Below are 25,163 nucleotides of genomic sequence, written 5' to 3' on the forward strand. Positions count from 1 at the left end.
TGTATGAGGGGCAAACACGTAATTAAAAATAGTTGGTTAATGGTTGAGGGCTGTAAATGGCAACTTATGAAAGCATCATCTCTCACAAGGCAAAGACCAGGGTGATATTTCGATTTATTGTTAATAACCAATTCTGAGAGAAGAGAACAGAAAGGAAATGCAGCTTCACTTAAAGAAAAGAATAGAAAACAAGCGAGAGTAGAACATTAGAGTGTGTGTGTTGGAATAGAAGTTAATCGGGATTGCTACACCCACATGAGTTCCTTTGTATCCACAAGTAGTAGTAGGTTCCTAACTGAAGAAAGTGAACTAGAACAAGCCATTAAAGAATGTAAGGAGCTGCTTCAAGATTCGCCTCATTTATTGTATGAGCATTCATACAAGAAATGGAACCGTATGATTGCTAAGGGTCTAGATTATTTTATTAAGGAACACCCAAAGACACTAAGAAGGAGGCTGGCAAGAGGAGTGCCACAAGATTTTAGATGGAAAATTTGGAACTCTTTGCTGGAGATTTCCTCCTTGGATGAGGAAAGCCAGATTAATGATAATATTCTTAAAAGCTTAAGGAATTCCAAATTTTTTCTCGAAATGTTTATTGTCCATGAAAATCAATGCCTCTCTTCTCAAGTTCAAACTGCAAATCTCATGTATTACAATTATTATGACTATGCTGCAAAGTTCCTAAACAAATATTCTCCTCTTATAAGTATTGATGTTCCACGAACTTTTCCAGAACTCAATATTTTCAAAGATCAGGCGTCTCAAGAGTGTCTTTTCAGAGTATTAAATGCTACAGCTAACCATATTCCAGATGTTGGATATTGTCAGGGGATGAACTTCATTGCAGCCCTACTCTTGATTATTAGTAACTTTGACCAAGAAAGAAGCTTCTATTCATTAATACTCATACTCGAAACTTATGGACTTTCTGGCTTTTATAAAGACCAATTCCCACTTTTAACCAAGTACATTCAAGCTTTTGATACTATGTTTCAGATTAATATTCCCAAACTTTGGAAACATTTTCAAGATGAAGGTATATTCGACCCTGTATATCTTCATCCTTGGTTCCTCACTTTATTTGTTTCCACTCTTCCATTAAAAACCGTTGTAATTATTTGGGACTATTTGTTGGCTAATGGCCTCCAATCTCTCATCTCCATAGCCATAGCGCTTCTCAAAACCCTTGAATCCTCTCTTATTGGACAATCTATGGAGAATATAATCCAGTTCTTTAAGTCCCTTCGTATCTCTGTTGGGATTAACGATGTCACATGCGCCAGAATGCTGCTTTCAAAAGCAAAGAATATCCATATTTCCGAGGAAATCCTTGCTACTTTTAAAGTCTAGCTTGATTTTCTTCACTCTCCTCTAACTACACTAGTTTTTATCTATTTATATTATAATTCTTATATTTAATATCCTTATATCCTTATCTATTCCATTTCCAAAAAATTGTTCTTATTCTAGTACTTTCGATACCCTCTCTTATCACTACCTCCTACACTTAGGACTGGAGCTTGCACCCTGTAACTACTTCCGATATATTCATCCTAAAAACCTTACCCTACTATTCTAATTACACTTTACCACCAAATCTAACAAGTTAAATCATTTCGTCTATTCATTATTCTTTTAAATAACCTATTGGTAAACAATCTTGCCAAAAACAGTTAAAGGGGAAAAAGCATTCAAAATAACCAAAACAATTAAAACAAACTCAATTCTCAGAAATTTAATAACATAAACATCTAAAACAATTCAATCTTCTACCTTATCTCCACTTTCAAACCACTCTACCAATCTCTAGATCTATTTTAATCCTTACCTCAATTTCTCTATTCTTTATACGTAATAAATGCCCGCATATTTTGGCGCCAACATATTTAATCTAATATAATATTTATTTGTAAAATTGTTAAGGCAAAAATAGTCATTTAGAGAGGTTTCTTTTTTCAATGAATCCATTTAGTTTCTATATCTCTTATCTTATTTTGTTTCTACTCCAATCTTCATTTGGATCTTCAATAAAGTCGGCTTCCCAAGGTCATACCCGTAGTCACTGTTCATATGGCAATCAAGCTAATACCTCAACCTCGGGAACTACAAAAGGAGTTACTTCTCCAAATTGCAGTCATTTTTCAGGCTCTAAATCACAACCAAGTAACTCCGATTTTCGATATATTAGTCCAATTCAAACCTCAAAACCAGTTGTAAATACACCCTACTATAATTACTTTTTAAATTCAGTCAATGGAAAATCTTTTAATCAGTCTCTTATTAATAACAAACATAATTCTGAGCGAGACCCTAAAAAACCAAATACAAAAACTTCATACTATCAATATTATCTAAACTCAATCAATGGTAAACCCGGTAATCAACCTTATACTAGTAAATATTTCGGATACAGGCCTAGTCCTTATTTTTCACAACAATCTAGTTTCAAAACAACAGATAGAAAACCTCTTTCTCCTACTAGGCACACATCTTCTAAATTTATAATTCTTAAATTGCCAAGTGATACTAGTAACAAAATGAATGATAAACCAAGAAAGGAACCGTTTATTAGACCTAATAATCATCCTAAGAAAGGAACTTCTGATGATCAAAAACCAAGTAAACCATCTGGAATTCCAACCACTGATTTAAGTATATTTGATAAATATCCATTGGACAATTATGAAAAAATCACTATCCATTCAAAGGAAATCCATGAATTTAGGCGTGTTAATCTTTGTTGTATTTTCCTACAAGATATTTTTGATTTGGCATCCAAAACGATTTCTAATATGTCCAAGTCTTGGACTGGAAACTCTGAGTTACTTGAGAACATGTTAATTCAAGCCACTACAGCTTTTTCCACAATTTATTCTTCACTATATACATGCAAGTCTAAGCTTTTGCGTTTTGATCCAAATAATAAATTTGCACTAAATATAACTCCTGGACCAATAATTGATGAGAAAAAGGTTTTAAATTGTGAGAAAGATTTAGTGGTTCAAGACAAGAAACAATTCAAAAGTGCATTATCTTCCATTCGTAAAATTAATCAAGAAATTAAGAATAACTCCAATTTTATTACTAAAGTTACTAAAATTAATTATATGGACCAGCAATGCAAAGAATTTGTTCTCAATTCTTGCAGAAATGCATTAATTGAAATTCTCAAAATCGAGTCTAAGATTTTATCTAATGAATTAGAAAAGACTCAGCTTGCTGTAGATATTTATACAGTAAATGAGTTACTTGATGAATCAACTCGACTAGATTTTGACAAGTATGTACTGAAAAAACCTATGGAGGTGAATGAGGATGAGGATGAGGATGATGATGACGAGGAAGATGATAAGAATGTTGCTTAAAATATTAAACTCACACGAAACTAACATATTTACATTTTTATATTGAAAATAGATTTTGATTGTATATTATTCAATCATACAAACATTTTATAATTATTCTATGGTTTTAACTATCCGGCTAACCGATTTCAGTATTTGAGAATAATCTATAGATTTGGGAAAAAAAATGTATTTAAAGTTTTGAAAAGTAATGTTAAAAGATGGGTTATTTAATATTACTAATCATTATTTAGAAAATAAACTTAGGATGCAAAATGGTACCTATATTTTCTAATACTTACTTATCAGTTGTATTTTGACCCAAAATATTAAAGAGGGAATATTTGAGTTTTTTATTTGTTAATGCGATTTTATTTCACTATTTTGGCTTAGAAATATGAATATGAAAGTTTTTTCTTAAAGTAATATTTGTTTTTATTTTCGAGAATTTTAAATGGTTACTAGCTCGAACTTAATTTAAGATATTAGAAACTTATTTTTAAGTAACTGGAATAACTTTTAAGGAAGGAGATTTTTCAGAATAATAGATTTGCTAATAATGAGGTTAAAGTCAGAAATAGAGGGGAAATTCATAGTAACTAACACAAAAGAGGATTTGTAATTATCAGTTTAAGAAAAAACCGATTGAAAATAAATTAAATAACTCAATTATTTAACTCTTAGGCTTTTTTAAAACAAAGTTTTTTTTCTCTAAAGAACGATATTAATAAGTTTTACTGAAATTAGAGTAAGAACAATTTGCAATAAATTTACAGGAAAGGATTTAAAGTTAGTGATATTCAGTCGCAAAAAAAGTTTCATTTAAATGGGACTTGGATCTAATTAGAAGTAAAAAAGAATGCTCGAAATTTGGTTGATATATATATATATATATATATATATATATATATATTGAAGAAAACATTAATTAATATTATGATGGTTTAAAAGCTTTAAAGCGTTGATTCTAATTTCAACTTAATTAATGGTATAGAAGATTAATTTAAGAAGTATCAAAATATAAATCTCTGTTTAAAGATTTTTAAGTTATTAAGTTTAAAATGAAGATAACAAAATTTATAGAAATTTCTGTAAGTTTAGTGCTTATTTGAACCCATAATATTTTATATTTGTTCGGAGTTTTGGGGTCCAATTGTACTGGGGAATCACAAATAATATTTGAATTATTATTCTGAAAATTAATTGTTGATATTAAGAAGCTAAAGTGTTCCTTGATTGCTTCTATATTCCGATTTTGTTAAAGTAAAATATTAATTTATTATGTATGGAAATTGAACTTTAATGAAACTAATTAGGAAGAACGATTTTTTTTTAGAAACTGCGTTTCGATTAGTGTGCTGAAGAGAAAAAAAATTCCAATATCACTTTGGATACATCATAAAGGTTGGAATTTGCGTGTTTTTTGTTATATATAGTTTTTAGACCATAAAATGGGTGCATGCATTTTTTTTTAACTAGACAGTTTGTATTAACCCTTACTTTGATTATTATTTTTGGAAGATGATGAGTTTTTTACTTGTAGCTTTGTTAGAAATTTGTTTTTTTGTTTGTATTTATTTGTAAATTGTCTCTCTGAGTGTTGTTTCTAAACTTTTATTATGATATTATTGTTCTTGGCAAGTTGATTTGGGCGGGTTTTGCGTGCATGCATTTTAATTAGTGGAAGAGAAAATGACTTTTTTAACATCTGATTTTTCTCCCCACACTAAAAATAAATGAAATAAATTACGTGTTTTAGCGGGAAATGACATGGAATAAATAATAGTTAAATACCGGCATTTACATGCAAATAAGAATAAAAAATGTAAAAATTGCATGTGGATGCATGTGAATAAAATTAAGCAGTGAAGAATTGGAAGAGTGCATTTATTATTTTTTGATGTGGGAGATTGTGAAAGGAAGTGTGAAATAAAGGGAAAGATATAAATTTTGAGAGAAAGTGTTAAAAAAAAAGAGTAAATAGTGAATAAATAATAAGAATAAAACAGATGGGAATTAAAGATTATTGTGGAAGGTGTGATAAATGTTGAACTGGATAGATTTTCAAAAAAAAGCAGCAGAAAAGTTGGAAGGAGTTGAGACAGAAAGTGGAAATTGCGTTATTGACAATGAAAGTAGAAGCAATAGTATGAGTTATAATGATGGAATAATAAGTAAGATTAGCAATAGTATTATTGGGAATAAGAGTGAGAATAATATAAATAATTGTGGAGATGAAGAATATGAAAAATTAAGAAGTAATTTTCTAAAAGTTAGTGATGAAATGAGTTATAACATAATTAGATTAATAAACAGTGAATTGGTTGAAGGAGATGATAAGATAGAAAAACTAGAGAGCAAAGATGATAGGGATAAAGTTTTTAAAAGGGTAATAAACTATAGAAAAGACTTTAATAATATTTTTAAAGGTGAGAAGAAAGAAGTGAATTTGAGAGTACAATTGGATGATATTAAATCTATATTTCTTAATTTGGTAGATAAGCAAGAAAAGGAATTGAATTTGTGGTTAAATTGTGGAAGCAATCAAAAAATTGAATTGAATGAAAGGATTGAATGTATTTATAGGGAAATATTTACATTATCAGAGATTTTCTGTGATTCTTTACTTTTAAATATAACATGTATATTGGGTTATATTTCAATGGAGGAGCATTCTTTATGGGTAAGCATTATTTCTCTGTTAATAGTATTTGAAATTAGAGCTTGTCAACATGCGATTTTATTAAAAGAGAATGAGTTGATTAGTGGGATTGTTGAAGAAAATTTTGTAATACTTGAATGGCTAAATAGAAATTGTGATGAATTTTTTTCACTATTACTAAAACAATATTCATTTATTCCAATTACATATAAAATTGGAGAGGTACTTCGAGATATATCTACTATATTGAATCTTGCACAAGGGCCAGGGATTGTTGATAAACAAAATAACAAAACTTTTCCAATTTCTGAATCATTTAAGAATAAAAGCAACGAAATAACACAGAATTTAATATATAAACAAGAAATCTTTATTAATTTGATAAATTTATCTGGAAATCAATGCTTTGACATATCTTCAGACTCTATTTCAACTTTGAGATGTTATTTATTTGTTTCACCTAAAATGACCAATGAGTACATTTTAAAGAATCAACAGATTTTCTTCTCGAATATATTCAGAATTCTCATCCAATCAAATGAATATGTACCAAAAAGGCATGGTTTGAGACTGTTGAATCAGCTTTTATCGCTTAAAGAACTTTCAAAAGTAATGACAGTATTCTCAAGTAGTTGTGAATATCTCAAAATTTTTATGAATTTGATCACGTCTCATTTAAATACTATATCATTTGAAGCCTTCCATATATTCAAGCTTTTTGTTGCAAATCCAAACAAATCTTTAGGAATTCAAAAGGTCTTATTTAAAAACAAGGAAAAAATTGTTGAATTTCTTATTAATTTCCAAACTTCCAGAACGGATCCACAATTTATTTCAGATAAACAGGTAAGTCCTTTGTATTTAATATGTATTTAATTAATCAAACTAACTTTATTCTACTTTTTTAGTTTATAATTAATAAAATTAAAGACTTAAAAGCAATCTAAATTAATTCAAAGGCATCTATTACAAGAATTTGTGCATGATTTAAGCGCCAAAATGTCAAAGTGGGGAAAGCAGCGGTATCAGGAAGAATTGCAAAAACAAAATTCGTAAAAAAAAAAAAGAAAAGGAGTTTTGAATTAAAGCAATTAAATTGACTATATGAGCACTTATAGTGTTTTTGAGTTGGGAAAGCTGGATGAGAAGGATTTTTCTGAAATTGCATGGCTAAATAATGCTTTAAGACGAAGAAATGTAACCGAAAATGGTCGTCAGTTGGAAGAAGAACTTCTCGCAATTTCTCAGTCATGTATGTATGCAATCACCGACTATAATGAACAAATTGAATCTAATATGAACGAAATAGGTAGCTTAATGAGCAATTTTATTTCAAAAAATGAAGAAAATAACAGAATTTGTAAAGAATTGAATTCCAAGATAAGTGAATTTTCTAATATAGTAAATTTGAATGAAGAAAAATACATTAGCAATATTAATATTGAAAATATATTATCTCTTTTTGAGAAGAAGGAAAAACTAGAAACCGTTTCACAAATATTAACAAATAATAGCAAATTTGAATCATTACTTTGTGAAATTGAAAGCGTTCTACAAGACAAAGATACATTCATAATGCTGATTAAAGGACAGGGTCAAGATTTTCATGATATTATTAATAAGGTATGTTCTTTAAGAGTTTTAGTTAGTAGTTTGGAGTCAATACCGGAATTTTCAGCTAGAATAGAACGCTATAAGAGTCTTGAGAACAGTATACTTAATATACTGGATGATTTCTTTAAAAATAAGTTCATTAATGAGAACATTGAAGAAAATAATATTCATGAATTAATTCTAGTTTACTCTAAATTTGGTCATGATTCAAGGCTCTACAAGAAAATGATGGATATTATTAATGAACAAATAGAACAAGTTTGGAAACTTTTATGGTCTTTAACTACATTTGGATCACAAAATAGAGGATTAGAAGTTGAACAATTTAAGAAATCCAGTAAAAAACCTTATAACAACAGTGAAAAACACTCGTCTATTATTTTTCTTCCAGCAATTATGGACTTAGAATCTGCTCACATATCACAAGATATATTCAGAATTAGAGAAGATGAAGCTATTATTAGATTCTTTTCATGGTTTTCTGAGCTTATTTTTTCAAAGAATCACATTATTACTCCAATATTAACAACCAGTAATTCTAATATCACTATTTCAGATACTATTCAATCTATTATTAAAAAATTGCTTTGCATATGTATTCAAGATGTAAAAGAGTTTATAGAAATAATAGTCAACTCTATTACAAGCTCCAAATTCATTTTTCCTGAAAATAATTCAGAAAGTTTTGATATGGAATCAGACTCAATCTTTGAAATGGATCATGATACTATTTCAACCATTGATGTTAAAGAAATTCGAACAATATGTGAAAGAATATATAAATCAATAATTAGTGGGTTGGAATTAGTGATTATTCCTGATTCTAATAAACAAGAAGCATCTAATTTTGTCTCAAGTCATCTAAATCAAGATCATTTTACTCAGATTTCTGATATGATTTTAATACAAGGTAACTTTGTACAATCACTATTACTTTGTGATGTAGCATGGATTTTCCAAAGTATAAAGAATATCTCATCCAACTTGAAATCATTGATTATTAATCAGTCACCAGTATCAGAATATTCATTGGAAATAGAATCTAAAAGCTCAATTTTGGCTGATAGAATTGGAACTTTACTTTCAAATGAAAGATTTGGTGATCACACACAACTTATTTTAATTCCTTTAGAAAATTATATCATTTTCTTTATTTCAATTATTGATTACTCACTCAGATTCTTTCTTGAAAATGATTTAATTTACTTATTAAATCCTATTCAAAGCTCAGTCAGAGCTCAAACATTAAATCTTATTAAAAGTATTGAGAAGAAACAAAAAGATTCAAATTTATTATCATCAGTTAATTTATTGGATAAAGAATTACTTTCATCATGTTTTGCTTTCCACTTTTCATTAATGAAAACCAGAAACACTTTTTACGATTTATTGCAAACTTTAATAATACGTTGCAGATCTATATATTGCTCATCAGCTAAAAATGATGATTATGAGTCCAAGTCTTTTTTATCTCAAATATTTTATGATAAAATATGCTTTAATCAATATTCAATCTTTCAGAGAATTCAAGAAACTTTATCAGATTCATTATCCTCTGAAATTAAGGCTATACTTAAGAATCAAGAATTATCATTAGACCAACTTGATCTTTTAGACCAATTTGGATCTCAACAATTAATTTCTCAAATTCTTTCAGATTCCATTGATATTATTTCGCAATGCTGTTCATACCCAACTTTAGCATTTTTTGAAGGATATAATCGTCTTGATTGTTGGAGCAAAGAAGATATTAACATAATTAAACTAATTCATAATTTAAAAGACTCTAATTTGCAATCTTTTGAAGAAGCTATTATTTCTATTATAGAGAATTCAGGCATTCAACCATGCAGTTCTATTGTTTCTATTGGAGAATATTTGTTGAATATTGCTGTAACTTTAGAATCTACTTGTAATAACAATCCAGATATACAAAGTCAAATAGAATCTGAAAATCTTATTCCAGAACTTGTTAAAAAAGTATCTTACATTGTTGAGGATACATATAGACGTCAAATATTTGAAATTGAGTATTTAAGTATGCAAGGATGCTTACAATTATATGTTGATTCTAAATATATTCTAAATATATTTGAGATACTTTTACTTTATCACAAAAGTCCAGAATCTGATGATTCTCAAAAGAAATTACAAGTTGAAAATGGTAATCAATATCACGAGGAATATAATATTGAAGTATCTGGTGGAAATGATATTGTACCATTGAATAGTGCTCTGCTTATGATCATTTCAAATACATGCTTAGAATCCTCATCAAACAAAAGTGTTGTAAACTGGTATAATTCTTTAAAACAAAAGATCAATAATACTGAGCAAAAATTACTTAAGAATAAATAATCACGGAAAGTTATAACTATATTACAGATAATAATATACTAAATACTCAATTTTTGCCTATTTTTTATCTTATTTCTAAATTCATTGTGTGCTTCCTCCCAAGCCTCTAGAAATTTTCTATTTCTTTCTTCACTTTTAGGTGATGAGAATCTACTAAACTTTGAAATATCTGCCTCAATACCACCTTTGAAAATCTTTTTCCACCATAATCTAATACTTGTATCAAGTTCTTTCTTCTCAAGCTCCAAAACTAACATCCTACTCCTCTTGTTTTGAGCTCCATTTAATGATTCTACCTCTTTAACTGACCAAAATATTGTATTATCATCATCTTTCACTCCATACTCAAACTCTTCAAAAAGTATCGTTTCTGATCCATGTGTAACTGTTACTTTATCTTCTGTTACATTAACTTTTAAATCCTTATTTTGTGTTCCTGGATCAATTTCCAATATTATTGTCAAACCATTCTCTGTTTGAGTCCAGTAATAATCTTTTCCACATGCAGATTTCCCTCCAAACACGTAATCATCTAGAGATATTACCTTTTCCCGCGATACTAATACAGATTTTGTCTTCAAATCATCCACTAATATATTCGAGCTCACTAAACTATCTTCTTTACTTTCTCTCTGTCCTCCAATAGTAATGGATTGAGGAGAATCAAATCTAGTTACATTACATTTAGAACCCAGTTTTCCTGACTCTTCATCACTGCTTATCTCTATTTTGTCCCACTTTGAGTAGTCAATCCCTGACATATTTACACATTCTTTAATTTGGCAATCATATGGCGCCACATTCATGCGATTTGTTGGCGCCATGTATAAATCTGATTATAAAAGAAAGGTAACGTAAAAATAACAATTAAAGAAAAAAAAGTGAATGAAAGAGAGGGTTAGGGAGGATTATATGGGTATTATTTCGAATAATCGAAATATATGTTGAGATAGGATATTTATTGGCAGACTTTTTCTTACTTTAGAATACCGAAACCAATTTTTAATTATTATGAGATTCGCTCAACTTGTGGTAGGTCCAGCAGGGTCAGGAAAATCAACATACTGCTCTATTATTCAGAAACATTGCGAAGTTACTGGCAGAACCTGTCACGTAGTTAACTTGGATCCAGCAGCAGAGCATTTTAACTACTCATGTCAATTAGATATACGGGATTTAATTTCATTGAATGATGTAATGGAAGAGATACACTTAGGTCCAAATGGGGGCCAAGTATTTGCTATGGAGTATTTTATAGAGAATTTGGATTGGCTAGAAGATCAACTAAATAAGAATTTTGGGGACAATGACTATGTATTATTTGATTGTCCTGGACAAATTGAATTATTTACTCATCTTCCAGTAATGAAGATTCTTGTAACAGCACTGCAGAGCTGGGATTTCAGAATCTGTGGTGTATATTGTTTAGATGTTGGGTTTCTTACTGATGCAAGTAAATTTGTTGCAGGATCTGTCTCAGCACTAAGTACAATGATTCAACTTGAAGTACCACATGTAAATGTCATTACAAAATGTGACATCGTTCAAGATGAGAACTTAGTTTCTAGTTTTCTTCAGAAGGACTCTCTTACTCTAATTAATGATCTTGAAAAGGTTACTCCAAACCACATAATGCCTTTAAATGTTGCTCTAGCCAATCTTCTTGAAGACTACAGCATTGTTTCTTATGTTCCTCTGAAGCCAGATGATGAAGATTCTGTTTCAAATGTGTTGTTAAGTATAGACATGAATCTTCAATTTCACGAAGAACAAGATCCAACTATGAATTTTGATATTAATAACGAAGACTATTAGATCTTTTCTATATACTTTACACTATTATTTAAGCAATTTTTAGTAATCCTATTTGTTCCCTTTACAAAGTCAAACTAGTAAGTTCTATTGTAATAGTTTATTTCCTTTCTAATCTATATATTTGATTTATTCTACTTTGTTTTTTAAAAAGTTCTCCTTAATTAACGCTATTTTCAAAATTATACAATAAATTAGACTCTATATAATTAAATTGTTACCTAATCGTTCATTTTGTCACATATTTCAAAACAATCCCACATTTGTGGAAAATCTATTTTTTTTGACATTAAGCATTTGCCGCCAAACACAAATGGCGCCGGCGGCAATTCCGGTCGACGGTACCCATGGAGAATATATTTGAATTATTTCTAAAAAAAAGTAAATACTAGAAAAAAGAAGTTTGAGGTTTTGAAAGACTAATTCAAAACTTAGAACTAAATAATGGAACCTTATGAAGAAACTTAGAATTTTAATGAGAAAGTTATGCTTTGGCCTAATATTATTTCTGGCAATTGTGAGTTTGTCCAATTGTACTCAAGTAGATAAGACTATCAATTTCAAGGGAGATTTGGTATCAAAGGAGCCAATAATTTCAGTGAAATCTGAACCGCAGGATTTTGAAAACAATTTAGAAATTTGCAAACTATGTGGTTGCGATTCCATAAAAGAAACTACTATAGAAGAAAGTTTTAAGTCCTATACATGCAGTAATTGTAATAACACAAAACTTCAAGAGGGTGACTGCATTTTCCAAGGAGCAACTAATGAAGACAACGATAACAAGATTGAGCTAATTAGTGGTCTAGAAACTTCAACATATGAAAACTATAAAACTTTGTTTTTTGGAAAATCTGACTCTTTAATTAGCAGAAAAAATAGAAATCATCTATTGGCTCGTATTTTTGAACCAGAATTCATATGGGAAAGGTTTTCTCATGGAGGTATTAAAGATAACTGTAAAGTATATAGGGATAAGGAACACGGTTCTGGCCATTTTAAGTTAAGATATACTTATTCATTGCATGGTGACCAGAATTGTACACGGCTTTTGCTTCATTTCGTGAATAAGCATTCTGGGAGCACTTTACATAAGAATTTACGTCCATTCATAGAAGTAGATGGTAATGATCACTCTAATTCAATGATGGTTTTTAGACATGATGATGTAAGAGTTGGAGTAGATTCCTTCGAGAAAATTCATCTCCATCAGGAATTTAATATTACATCCTACGATTTACCTCCAAAATTTGTATTTAGTAATGAACAACAAGAATGGGTACCGGCAGGTATCCAAAATCCACAAGCAATAATCAATCCTAAAATTATTCATGATAGGTTATTATTAATATTTCAGCTAGTAAATACCCAAACAAGCTCAACTCCTATTTGCAAACTCGAAAATATTAAAGTAAAAGTTGTTATTCAATGCAGATCTATAGCTTTCCCACCAAATCCAAAGTACAGTAGAGAATTTGTTGAGAATAGACTTAAGAAAATACATTCCAAGCATAATGACAAGAACTTTAAGCTGTTTTTGGAAAAGCTTGAAGAAAAACTAGTACATGTGCTTAGCTCAATTCCTAATGCTCTACTTTCTTCCAATAATAATGAGTTAAGCCCCAACACTCTCTTGAGTACCCTTTCAATTCCGTGCAAAGAAGCCCTATATTTTGGCGACGTACCAATTCTAATGTCTATCTTTAATTTTACCTCCAAGCTTAGTGAACATGCCAAGTCAAGCTCTTATATAATGTCAACGCATATCATTGAGGATAACGAGGAAAATAAACTATTGAATGAAATTGAAAATACATTAAACACTAATTAATCACTCCTGTCCATGCCAATTATTCCTTGTTTTAAGAAATTATAGATACTCCAATTTCTTTCTCTACCTCTACATGCACATTTTTAAACAGTTTACCGCCAAAATAATATGCTCGTATTTTAGTAGAAATTAGTATAATTAACACTTTTTTAAATGAATGTAATTTTTCATGTAGATCTTTGAATTACTTCTTTCCTAATTGTCATAAATTCTCTTCCAGTTATTAATTGAATAATAATTAACATCAAAAAAATTTACAAACGAGGGCCAAAAGTTTGTTTTGGCGGGCAACATGACCTAAGACACCCCTCTGGGCCTGTGAGTATAGAAAGACCAGGACCCATAATAGTAAGTACAAAAAAGAAAACCAATACTTTATGGATATTAAGGATTGACATACCAGTTCTCGATCACCATAAAGGAGGCTTGCACTTAAAAAAAGGACCTAATGGTTCGTAATGGTGATCAGAGTCATCTAGACATATCTGCAGATAGGTCAGACAAACGAGACTTGAAGCATAAAGATGAAGAGATTCAGGCCAGAAAAGTGGTGGAAGAATCGAGTCTAGAATACTATGAAAGATCATCACGTTCGGCCTCGCACTTTGGGAAGGTTTATAATGGACTATATCCAGTAGGTCCAAGACTGCCAAATTTCTCTTCATCAAATAAAAGGAGTAGGCTCCAGAGCACATATAATGAAGATGAATTTAGTTCTAGCTCAGCAACAAGTTCTGTAATCAATTCTGATGATAAAATGTATATTGATTTTCCGATTCGAAATTTCTGGAAAATTGCGAAGACCCCCATAGATATGGAATCTCCACAAATTGGTTATTGTCGAGGGTTTTATTATAGATTATTAGTTCATCCCCGAGGTGGAAGTTGCAATGATTCAGAAAGTAGTTACTTAAGCGTGTTTTTAGAGGCACTTTACCACGAATCATACCCTGATGATTGGATTTTTCCAAATGTCCGATTCCAGTTATCAGTTGTCAATTTTTTGGACCCCAAAGCAAATATCACTTCTTGGGCCCACTGGACTTTCTCCCATGATGCAATGAGTAGGGGATGGCACAAAATGGTTTCTCATGTGAGACTCACTAAAGCTGCAGGTTTTGTTGACGATGAAGGGACCGTATTAATTAGAGGTAGAGCTGAACCTCCATTTCCGAGAATTTGGTCTAGATCCCCCAAATGTAGACCATGGAGTATATGGGGAACTTTACCATATAGAAATGCATCAGCCTTGGCTCAGTACAAGCCTTGTATACCAGGAGCCCGCCAAGACCAGAACCAAGGTTCCTCTGACCAGCATACTGTGACTACTAATCTCTGTGCTTTCCATGAGTTGGCAGAAAATTCTAACAGAGGTCTTCTTTCTTGTAACCCAGAATCAATAACACCGGAAACTTGTAGCCTGCCCCAGCATCAATTAGAGAGTTCTTTATTAGTCGGGAGTACTCCTTTATCAATTATGGACAGGCTTTTATGGTCAAGCAGTAACCTTTTTGTCCCAACTCTGAAATCCCAACTTAATGTTGACTTTGTTCCTGCATTTGTGCATTTACTTTATCATATTAAAGAGTTCAGGAGAGCAATATTCTCTTGGAATCCTCAAATTCACAAGAAATGCACTTCAATTCAGAATCCCGATTCTTTGGAGAAAAGCTCAGGAAGGTCAAAGAGGCCTGATTCTCCCTATCCCGCCGCCAATCTCATAGATTCCCAACAACCACAGACATCTATTATTGAAGCTCTCCAGAAAACCTTTGCATACATGACCCTCTGGCCAATAGCTTATTCTGTCAAAAGGTCTATCCGACATAGTTGGCAGGAAAGAATTGCTACAGACCCATCTTTAGTAGATGACTGGTGTTTCTCCAAGTGCTGTAAATGTGGTGGCGAGTTCGAATCCTACCCTGTAGGTCATAACATGACTGACACGTCACTCCCCACATCCGGAAATGACCGCCAAAATACACCTGATAAGAACACCCCAACGCAAACTCACATTTCGGAAGAAAAAGAATGTTTTAGATGCAAACTACCTCCAGTTCCAGACTGCTCTTGGATTATGAAAGCACTCTACATGAATGATTTACAGAGAATTGATGTAACTGATCCTCTAATGCGTTTCCATTGTTTCATATTTGGCGCCATATACTTGGAGTCTGCGCATGCAATTTTACAAATTGCCGCGCATCACAGGAAAACCCTTCCTCAAAATTTCAAAAGCTCTGAGAAGTTTGCCAGTTTAGGCTTATCCGAAACAAAAGAGGAGGAATTTTCAAGGTATGAGGTGTCAGGAAATGAGCTTGAAGATTATAACGAACTTGAGGAAAAAAGTCTAAAAGAACCCATAGTGAAAGACCAAAACCAAAATCGGGATGTTAATATCCCAATTTCCTCTATATTTGATTTGGAAGAGGATCTCAGGGTACCAACAGAATTTGACAACACATGTAGAGTATTGTTTTCCAGTGTTGCTGAGGATGGAGGAGACTGCTTCTCGGATTACTCCACCTGTTGCTTAAGGGCAAAACATATCCATTCAATTCCAAAGGCCATAGAACACTATGCCCATCGATTCAAGAGATTCCCTGAGACTCTCTTTATCTATTTCACTCCTCCAAAAAATGCCAAGAAGGGAGAACTATTTGATGTTCCTTTTAGGTTAGAGGCCTCATTTTTGCTCGAGAATTCCAGTGTAAATATCAATACAGGTATCGGGGTGGTTAGCCAGGACTTTAAAAACACAAAGCCCGCCTCTAATGGTCATAACTACACTCAACAAGAGGATATGCAACCCCAGATAAGTGACCAATTCCAAGATGAGGATGGCATAGAAGAGAATGCTTCGGATTTGAAAAGTAAGGTTAGGAGTAGCAAAGGAACTGGAGCTGCTGACTTAGTCCAAAACGAAAAGGGTATTGTCTTGGATAATAGCTCGGCATTATGTATTGAATCCAATGATGAGTATTCCTTAGAGTACGTCTCAGAGGACGGATTTGATGAAAACCAAGACGCTTCTATTCAGTCTGATAGCCAGGATGATACCTCTGGACGAAAAAGTGATACAAAGTCTCCCGACTCAGAGAATTTCTTTGGATCTTCCAGTCAATATATGGAGAAGTGGTATTCACTATATGGAGTAGTTATTAGGGAGGGAGACGCTTCTGGAGGCAGTTCTACAAGAAGTGTTCATCAGCTTTTAATCAGACCAGAAGAAGATGGTCCCTGGTTTAGGATTTGTGATGGTCTAGTTGAGAGACTTGTCCCAAAGATTGAATTTACAGAGTGGAAGTGTCATGGAGGCTTCTTTTGTGCTGCAGCTGTCTATATTGCTGAAGATTACATTGACTCAATAGCTGCAGGAGACGTAATGGCTGACTGTGATATAAAGACTATTAATCCAAAACTTTACCAAGAAACTTTGGATCTATTAGAAGTTTCTGAAGAAGAGCTTCAGTACATCCCCTCCTGGGTTTCCACTCAAGTTAATACTTATGGGCCAAACAACGTACATCTTGAGATACCCTCTTCTGATGTTGACCACCTTGCAATGTGTGTGGATATTGCAAACGTTACCGTTTGTGATTCCACTACATGTGTTTTTGGACATCCTCTAATGGATGCAGGGCTTTCCATTGATCCTTACTCTCTATGGATGTTGGTTGATTATCGTTGGGGTTGGCCTTTAGTAAATAGCTTCTTCCAACTCCAAGAACCCTTAATCCAAGCCTTTTCAGCAGATCCGTCTTTAATTCTTTCTGGTAGGACTATTCTTATACCCTCAGCTAATCAGCTTCTTAATTCACTATCCTTTGGATCATTAAGAGATTCCATTCCCAAGTTTTGGAACATGTTATTGGATATCATGTTGGGGCCTGACATGGACTCTAATGATCTTAATTCCATTCTTCAGGTAGTTCCTCACCTCAGATCTCTTTCTGCTAACATATTTCTTGAGATCTACAGACTTTTGGTTGAGTTTGGGATCTCTGAAGAATCTCAAGATCTATTGTTTTCCCAGTCCGAGCTTTACTCTGCTATGGAATTAGATATAAACTCTAATTCCAATTCTAATTCTAACTCTAACTCTAACTCTAACTCCAACTCCTTTCAAAATGTTAATGATTATTCAGATCAAGAGAAACATGATAAAGGATGTCTTAAAGAGTATCTAAAAAATAACATTTCAATAGGAGACAAACTGGTACCTTATAATAGAATCAAGAGAATTATTTATCCATCCATTCCATCTAATCCATCCAGCTTCCAACAAACCCAAGATCAAATCACTCCATCTTATAATATTGCTCTGACTTTCATTAATAGGCTTCATATTCAACTCTGGCCTCATCTAATTCATTTTATCTATGAACTTCTCCCAGTTGCTATCACTATCAGACTTAAAAGGCTACTCTTCAAAAGTAGTGATGATCTCTTATTTGATCCCAGACTTACTCCTGAGGATCTCTGTGCCAGGTTTCTCACAGAATCTAAATTCTTATTAGAATCCAGTTGTTGTCCACTCAATCTAATTAGATTCTGTGACAATAAGCAGCTTTTGAATGCTGCAATTAACCAAGTAGCAGGAGCTTTGGATATACATGGGTCTCCAACTACAACAGTTTCATGCTCTCTTTCTTGTCCTACAAATAGAATGGTTGACAGGTTTGCTTCAGAACTTGGAAGTTCTAACTTTGTGGTTCCTATTCTTGTATACATTACCCAAATACTACTTTCTGGAGCTTTATATAAAGTATCCTCAAAGTTACTTCCACCTGGAGCTATAGCTGCCTGGCCTACAAATTCCTCCAATCAAGAATCCTCATCCTCAACAGGTTTGGGAGGACCTTTTGCTCCCAAAGATGCCACGCCTTTAAAGAATATAACAGGTTCTAAGAAAAAGAATTCTTCGAACAAGTCTGCTTCTGGAACTACCAGCTCCAATGGGTTGATTGTTCCAAATCCTCTTGCAGAAGCAATTCAGCATCTCCAAGTCAACCAAGTATCATTTAGTCACATTGATCCCTACGTCTTTGTTCCTCTTCACACATTTCACGCTGTATCAACTCCTTTATTAATAAACATCATCTTCGAACAAGACCTCATTGGCAGGAAGTCTTTTGCATCAGAGAGTTTCTTATGTGCTTCCAGGGTTCTACATGTCAACAGACTTGCCACTGTTAGACACCTATATTCAGCAATGCGAAAAGTCCTTTATCAACAGTTTCTAGATACCAAGATTTCTAACAATTTAGATACACCGGATATTACACCATTAGATACCCCTCAGTCAAAGAATAATAGTGATCACAATATTGGAGCAAGACACCAGTCTTCCAGTCAGATTCAGAGCAATAAGAAGAACACAACAGTACATATTCCGGTACCTCTTGAATGTGAAGGTTCAGATTCAAGTTGGATGCCAAATAATCCTTTGGATGTGTTCTGTCTTTACTCTTTAAGGCCAGATACTGATCCAACAAGAAGAGGAAGACTCAAGTATACTTATATGCAACCAAACGACTTCTTGGAGAATCATTACTATGGGCCTCACAAGTCTAATTATGTGACTTATTGTGATGTTGCAATTCTAATTTGTGTACCTCCAGAATTGAAGCTCCAGATACCTGTTGGATCTCAAAATTCTGAACATACAGCCAAAACTCCTTCCCAAACTAATACAGGAGGAGATTTAGATTCAGATTGTGGTTGTTTGTACACTTGTCCAAGCCATATAGCTCACTCACCAATATGTCAAAGCTCGAGGATGATAGAAAAGACTATTCCAAAGATTGTCTCTCCCCTATTCAAGGCCAAACTTATAGATCCCTTATGGTCAAGTACCAAGTTTCCAATGAATGATGACTCAGTTGCTCCTCTTTTAATATTTAAATGGTTTGACCAAAGTACATTAGATATCACTTTATTAAGTGCTTCTATATGTGAAGCAAGGAAATCTCTCAGGGACTGTATTGTCTCCTGGGTCTTTCCAAGAGCCAGAAAGATGGGACTAATGCCTCAAAATTCATCTAAAGAGACTCCAAATGCAGATGATTATACGGTTTTGGAGGAATGCCATATAAGAGTATGTCAAAATGTGAGGAGATGGACTTCATCAATTAAAAAGATCAACAGAACTACAGGAGATGTATTCATTGTTCAGAGAAGATCTAATAATTTGGGATCATCTCAACCTCTGATTTCTGATTGTCCTTTCATTTCACCTTTTATCTCTGCAGCCTTATCATCTAATTCATATTCAAGTATTGTGGATGACTTTCCACCTTCTCTTTCAAAAGATGAGTTACTGGCCATTATTACCAGTATGAACACTAAAAGAATTAACCAGCTTGGGATCTTTAACACCCCAATCAAGGGTGTATCGGGAAACAATTCTCCGAGCATTTTGGAACTAAAGAAGAATGGCTTAGATAGGACTTGGCCAATTTCTCCATCACCTTTGGGAGATTCTAAGTTGGCTTTTTCTCCATTTTTTGATGTTCTTAAGCATGGAGATGACTCAGGAGATTTCTTGACTTCACAGATAGAGGATCTTGACATTCAATCTTATCAAAACAATAGTTGTAAGGTTTCTATGGAAGAGATCTCAGTAATGAGATCCGGTACCGATCAAGTAAATTCATTGAATCAATCAGAAAAAGGCACTGGTTCAATCACAGGAATGAATAATGAAACCAATTCTACTGATTTGAAATCAACAACAGGAGTATCAGCTTTAAATACAAATTCTGCTCAAAATGATTCATTAGTGATTTCGAATAATACTATCATAACAGGAGCAGGAGGAGGGTCTAAAAAAAAGAAAAAAGCCTCCAAGAAACTTCCTGGAATTCCCTCACTACAAAAGTCAAGTATTGTAAAGGCTTTAAATGCTCAGAGAAGGCTAGAATCTCAGTCTACAAAACTAATGGAGAATGATACAGCTGATTTATCTGAAGTGAGAGGGAGAGATCAAGATCTAGATCAAGATCAAGATCAACAGAGTTACCATGATCACGAAGAGGAGTCCAAACAGGACAAAGTGATTTTAAAACATAAGCAAGATGATAAGGATAGAGAAATAGAAAAAAGTGGTAATAACATGAGAATTACACAGGAGGGAGTTCCCAACAAAGATATGAACTCTCTAGAGTCATTAGATAAGGTTGAAATGCCTATTAAACCAGATTCTTCTTCTTTATCCACCTCAGTTAGACCAGAAAAGCTCCAGAAAGTCCCTGATGAGCTCTTTGAAATTGCTCTTGCAAGCCTTTCTGGAGAATCATTTAGTATTTTCAGTTTAATAAGCCGTCTGTTGGAGCGTGTAATTCAAAAGTTTTCTGAGATTTCCAATAGGGACTCTTCTTCACCTTCTGGAGCATTTTCTGAGCATAGCAATAAATCAGAGTTTTTAATTTGGATGAATGGACTTAATGACCTTATCATGAACTTGTCTCTGATTGGAGGGAGCAAGAAGGTTGACCAAACTCTGGTGCAAAGGGAGATTCTCCAGCTTCTAAGAAGACTTCTTTCAAGTGAACCAAACTCCCAACAGCTTTCTAGTATAGTCTCTGAGAGCTTTTCTTCCATCATTAAGTTATTAGAAGATGGAAACCTTGAAGCTTCCTTTAAATTAATAGTTTCCAACATTCCTTTAAATGGATCAGACTTTGGAATTGGATCAGAACTAGCATCTGGATATGCATCAGGTTCAAGATCTAGTAAGGCAGGATCATCTAATAGTTATTATATGAATTTGTACAGAATACTAGTACCAACTCAACAAAGATTATCTATTTTATTCACAGTACTACTAATGAAAAGTTTATCTATATTGTCTCCAAGTTCAGTAATAGAGATGCATTTAGGACTGCTTCCAAAGACTGATTATGTAAGATCCAACTCTTTAATTAAATCAACAGGGTATAAATCAGTTAAATCTTTTGTGTTATTGGCATACTTTCTAAGTATTTTTGGGGTTAAAGATGCAATGGATACTATAGTATCTATACAAGGTGTAAAGGGGTTTGAGAATTTACTTATTAGAATGGCATCTTATACTATAGGTTTGAGACAATATGCAACAAGTAACTTTATTAATGAGAATATTGAGAGGCTTCGTGATCCATCTTTGGATTGGATATTATCTCTTAGGATCACAGATAAGCTAGCAATAAGTGAGGAGATTCTTAAGAAGATCTTAGTTTCTATTTGTGATCATTTTTCTACTAAGAGTAACTCTGCTTTTGCTCAGAGTAAGAAGACTTTGGACTTAATCCAAAACGTTGAGGGGATTGTCAAATTTTCAGATATTGATGACTTTGATTATGAAGAGGCTCAGCTTTTAGAGATGAGAATGGTTGGAAAAGATGCTCCTAAAATTTTGGTTGACAATAATGACTTGTGTATCCTAATCAAACCTCCTTTTTGGTACTGCTCAGTTGAAAAAACAAGAGATGAAGAAGAGGAGGACGACGAGGAGGACGACGAGGAGGAGGACGACGAGGATGAGGATGAGGAGGATGAGGAGGATGAGGATGAGAGGGAGGAGGTAAAAGATGAAGAGGAAGGAAAAAGAAAATTCAGACACAAGTTTGGTATAAAAAACCAAGATAAAGGAGGGAAAGTAGACAATAGGGATAAAACCGAGCAAGAGGATGAGATGAAGAATAAAGTGACGGCTATGAAGAAAGATGATTCTGAGAACGAAATTTGTAAAGAGGAATGTAAAGAGAAGAATATCAGAGATAGCACTGACATAATATATGAAGAGATCTTGAACAGTGGAAAGATGGAAAGCATTTTGAGCTTCTTGAAACTACGATGTAAAAGAATTAGATCTGTTAATGGGATGATAAGATTTGGATTAAAGCTTGGAGTAGAGATTGGAGGCCCTATACTGGTGGTAAAGAATGAGGAGTTACAGGAATATTATAATAAGATTGAGATCTTAAACCGGATCCAATGTCAGTACATCTTTTTATGCCACGGACAGATCCAAAATACTTCAGATGGGAATGTTTCCTTATCAAATATTGTCTCTAATGCTTCAAATAGGATATTTTCAAAGTGCATTTCACCAGATGGAGGGGATTCAATAGCTAAATATAAGGTTTGTGAGCATATAAAGTTTAAGAACTACAATAAAGGATCTCCATCTACATTTTCTTTATGTACTTGTACCTCAAAACCAGGTAACATTAATAAGATTAGATCTTATATGCATCAAATTGGTCATACTATAGTTGGAGATTCTAAGTATCTTGGTCAGAAGCAACTTAGCTTGGATAGAAGATACTTCCCTAGTATATTCTTTTACTGTACCCATTTGGAGATCCCTGTTATGCAGAACAATATGGAGCAAAACAGGGAATACGGAAAGGAAGAAGATCATCAAACTAAAGAGGAAAGTAAAAAGTGTGAAAGTGAAGATAATTTTCCGATACAAAACGGGGATCTAAGCAAGAAAGGAGGGGAAGAGGGAAGAGGAGGAGGAGAGGGAGGAGAAAGAGAGGGAGGAGAAAGAGAGGGAAGAGGAGGAGGAGAGGGAGGAATAAGAAAAGGAAGAGAAGAAGAAAAGATGAGTAATAATATCTCGGACTGCCATGCAATTATCGGAAAGGAAAACATCAAGGTTCTTGCTCCAGTTTCAAGAGATATTATGGAACTTCTTGAAAATGACTTTGAGATCACAGAGAAGTTCTCTGATATGTATTTTTGCCCTTTCTACAGGACCAATGTCGGACTCGAAAAATTGGATAGAACTGGAAAAAGCCTCCAAGTCCTTTCTTCTGATGCTGATATAGAGACCAGAATTGAAGATGTGAAGGTTTCTAGTGAAACCAAAACTACAAATATTCCGTTTGAAGACAATAGTAGATCCGGTACCGTTAATAATAATGATATTAATAATGATAATAATATGAGAAAAAACTACAGAATTTCAGATATAAGGGATTTAGAGCCTCAAACAATTTCAAATACCCTGATAGCATCCCTTCCTGGTCTTGGATTTGGACTTACTCCATTTCTGGGGATGCCTAACTCTCAGTATGCTGCAAGTGTTACCTGCTCTCAGAACGAGAAACCTTTGGAGCTTAAGCAGGGACAAGGATCATTATCAGCCTCTTTGCGTCCTGCTGGGCCGGATTCTGCTCCAGTAATATCCCCAGTTCCAGTTGCAGTTCCAATTTCAGCTCCAGTTTCAGTTCCTACTACAACATCAGCTCCAACATCAGTTTCGACCTCAACTTTAAACTCGGTACCTTTAAATCCCAAGACAGGTTTTACCTCACTTGGGTTTGGGAGAAATTTTTTGACTTCCTCCTTTGATAATACAGGGAGTATTGGTGGAGTCGGGGGAATTGGGGGAATTGGTGGAGTTGGGGGAATTGGGGGAATTGGGGGAGTTGGGAGTATTGGAAATATTGGAAATAACATAAATAACAATAACAACCTAAGACACTTTGTATCCCAACAAAACCCCTCTGGAGGTGGTAATTCCCTGCAAATTAAGACTCACCCAAACTTGGTTTCTTGTCTTTCAGAGCTAAATACTAAGTCTGAAGGATCTGTACTAGGTACTGGTCAGGTAACTGGAACAAACACGGGTAACTTGGGGCCCGGAGGAGGAAGTGTATTTCAACAACAAAACTTTGTACCTGGAGTAGGAGATATTTCAATTAGTAACAATTTGAAACATCCAGGAATTTCGTCATCATCGTCTTCATCATCATCGATTCTTCAGCCACATAACTCAGTTGGTGTTGGAAGCAGTGGAAGGTATGGAAATTCGTCAGTTAGTAGTGGTATCGGGAATATAGGTATCGGTATAGGTGGAGCAATAGGAGGCAATAATATGGTCCAGATACAACAACAAAGTTCAGGAGTTAAACAAGGATGGAACATTCAAAATCTTCTTCAAAACACAAGATGGTTGTCATCTGAAGGTAATAACGATGGCTTTGGAGGAGTTAGCGGAGTGAATAGAATTGGTGGAGGAGGAGGATTAATCTTTGATGAAACGAACATAAATCAGTGGAATAACGGAGTTGGGGGGAACTTCAGAGGTGTAAACTCCAGAGGAATGAACAATATTGGAGGATTAAACTTATCAACAGTGAATTCGGTTACAGGAGTGGGAAGTTTGGGCGGAGGAGGTACAGGTGGAACTGGAAGATCAGGCTTATGGGGACAAAATACACATAATGCACAACAACAACCTTCCATTATTGTTGATCCTCCGTCTCAAGGAAAACACTCATCACAACCACCACTAGGAGGAATTCCTAGTTTGGTGTCAAATTTTCATGGAAAGAATGTGCAAGACGGAATAAATTCTCAGAGAGTTGACAATTTCTCACATGAAAGAGAACCGGAACATTTGGAAACTAGGCAAACAAAGAAATCCCCATTTTAACTAAAAATGTAACTTATAGCTTTTTATTAATTAGGTAGAGCTGCCTTTAAATTCAATATATATGTTTAAATTCTTTTTTATTTCCTATCTGATAATTTTTAACTC

The 25,163-nt window shown here is 33.5% G+C and overlaps 8 protein-coding genes across 8 annotated transcripts; 7 read left to right on the plus strand and 1 right to left on the minus strand.

The window, feature by feature from the left end:
• Positions 1–255: 255 nt before the first annotated feature.
• On the plus strand, positions 256–1,353 carry cubi_02553 (GTPase activator; the record flags this gene model as incomplete). Its single annotated transcript, XM_029019564.1, has 1 exon — positions 256–1,353. One exon carries the CDS (start codon positions 256–258, stop codon positions 1,351–1,353), a length of 1,098 nt encoding a protein of 365 aa, XP_028874684.1.
• A 608-nt stretch (positions 1,354–1,961) lies between these two features.
• On the plus strand, positions 1,962–3,368 carry cubi_02554 (uncharacterized protein; the record flags this gene model as incomplete). Its single annotated transcript, XM_029019565.1, has 1 exon — positions 1,962–3,368. One exon carries the CDS (start codon positions 1,962–1,964, stop codon positions 3,366–3,368), a length of 1,407 nt encoding a protein of 468 aa, XP_028874685.1.
• A 2,023-nt stretch (positions 3,369–5,391) lies between these two features.
• cubi_02555 (uncharacterized protein) lies at positions 5,392–6,885 on the plus strand (the record flags this gene model as incomplete). Its single annotated transcript, XM_029019566.1, has 1 exon — positions 5,392–6,885. One exon carries the CDS (start codon positions 5,392–5,394, stop codon positions 6,883–6,885), a length of 1,494 nt encoding a protein of 497 aa, XP_028874686.1.
• A 228-nt stretch (positions 6,886–7,113) lies between these two features.
• On the plus strand, positions 7,114–9,981 carry cubi_02556 (uncharacterized protein; the record flags this gene model as incomplete). The annotated part of the gene is made up of 1 exon (XM_029019567.1): positions 7,114–9,981. The coding sequence occupies one exon, from the start codon at positions 7,114–7,116 to the stop codon at positions 9,979–9,981; it is 2,868 nt and encodes a 955-aa protein (XP_028874687.1).
• Positions 9,982–10,019: 38 nt separating this feature from the next.
• On the minus strand, positions 10,020–10,742 carry cubi_02557 (nuclear move domain-containing protein; the record flags this gene model as incomplete). Its single annotated transcript, XM_029019568.1, has 1 exon — positions 10,020–10,742. One exon carries the CDS (start codon positions 10,740–10,742, stop codon positions 10,020–10,022), a length of 723 nt encoding a protein of 240 aa, XP_028874688.1.
• A 250-nt stretch (positions 10,743–10,992) lies between these two features.
• Positions 10,993–11,796, plus strand: cubi_02558 (ATPase; the record flags this gene model as incomplete). The annotated part of the gene is made up of 1 exon (XM_029019569.1): positions 10,993–11,796. One exon carries the CDS (start codon positions 10,993–10,995, stop codon positions 11,794–11,796), a length of 804 nt encoding a protein of 267 aa, XP_028874689.1.
• Positions 11,797–12,268: 472 nt separating this feature from the next.
• Positions 12,269–13,624, plus strand: cubi_02559 (uncharacterized protein; the record flags this gene model as incomplete). The annotated part of the gene is made up of 1 exon (XM_029019570.1): positions 12,269–13,624. One exon carries the CDS (start codon positions 12,269–12,271, stop codon positions 13,622–13,624), a length of 1,356 nt encoding a protein of 451 aa, XP_028874690.1.
• A 448-nt stretch (positions 13,625–14,072) lies between these two features.
• On the plus strand, positions 14,073–25,058 carry cubi_02560 (UBC hydrolase; the record flags this gene model as incomplete). Its single annotated transcript, XM_029019571.1, has 1 exon — positions 14,073–25,058. One exon carries the CDS (start codon positions 14,073–14,075, stop codon positions 25,056–25,058), a length of 10,986 nt encoding a protein of 3,661 aa, XP_028874691.1.
• Between the last annotated feature and the right edge of the window lie 105 nt (positions 25,059–25,163).

Source organism: Cryptosporidium ubiquitum (assembly GCF_001865345.1).
Source record: "Cryptosporidium ubiquitum isolate 39726 chromosome Unknown contig_13, whole genome shotgun sequence".
NCBI lineage: Eukaryota > Apicomplexa > Conoidasida > Eucoccidiorida > Cryptosporidiidae > Cryptosporidium > Cryptosporidium ubiquitum.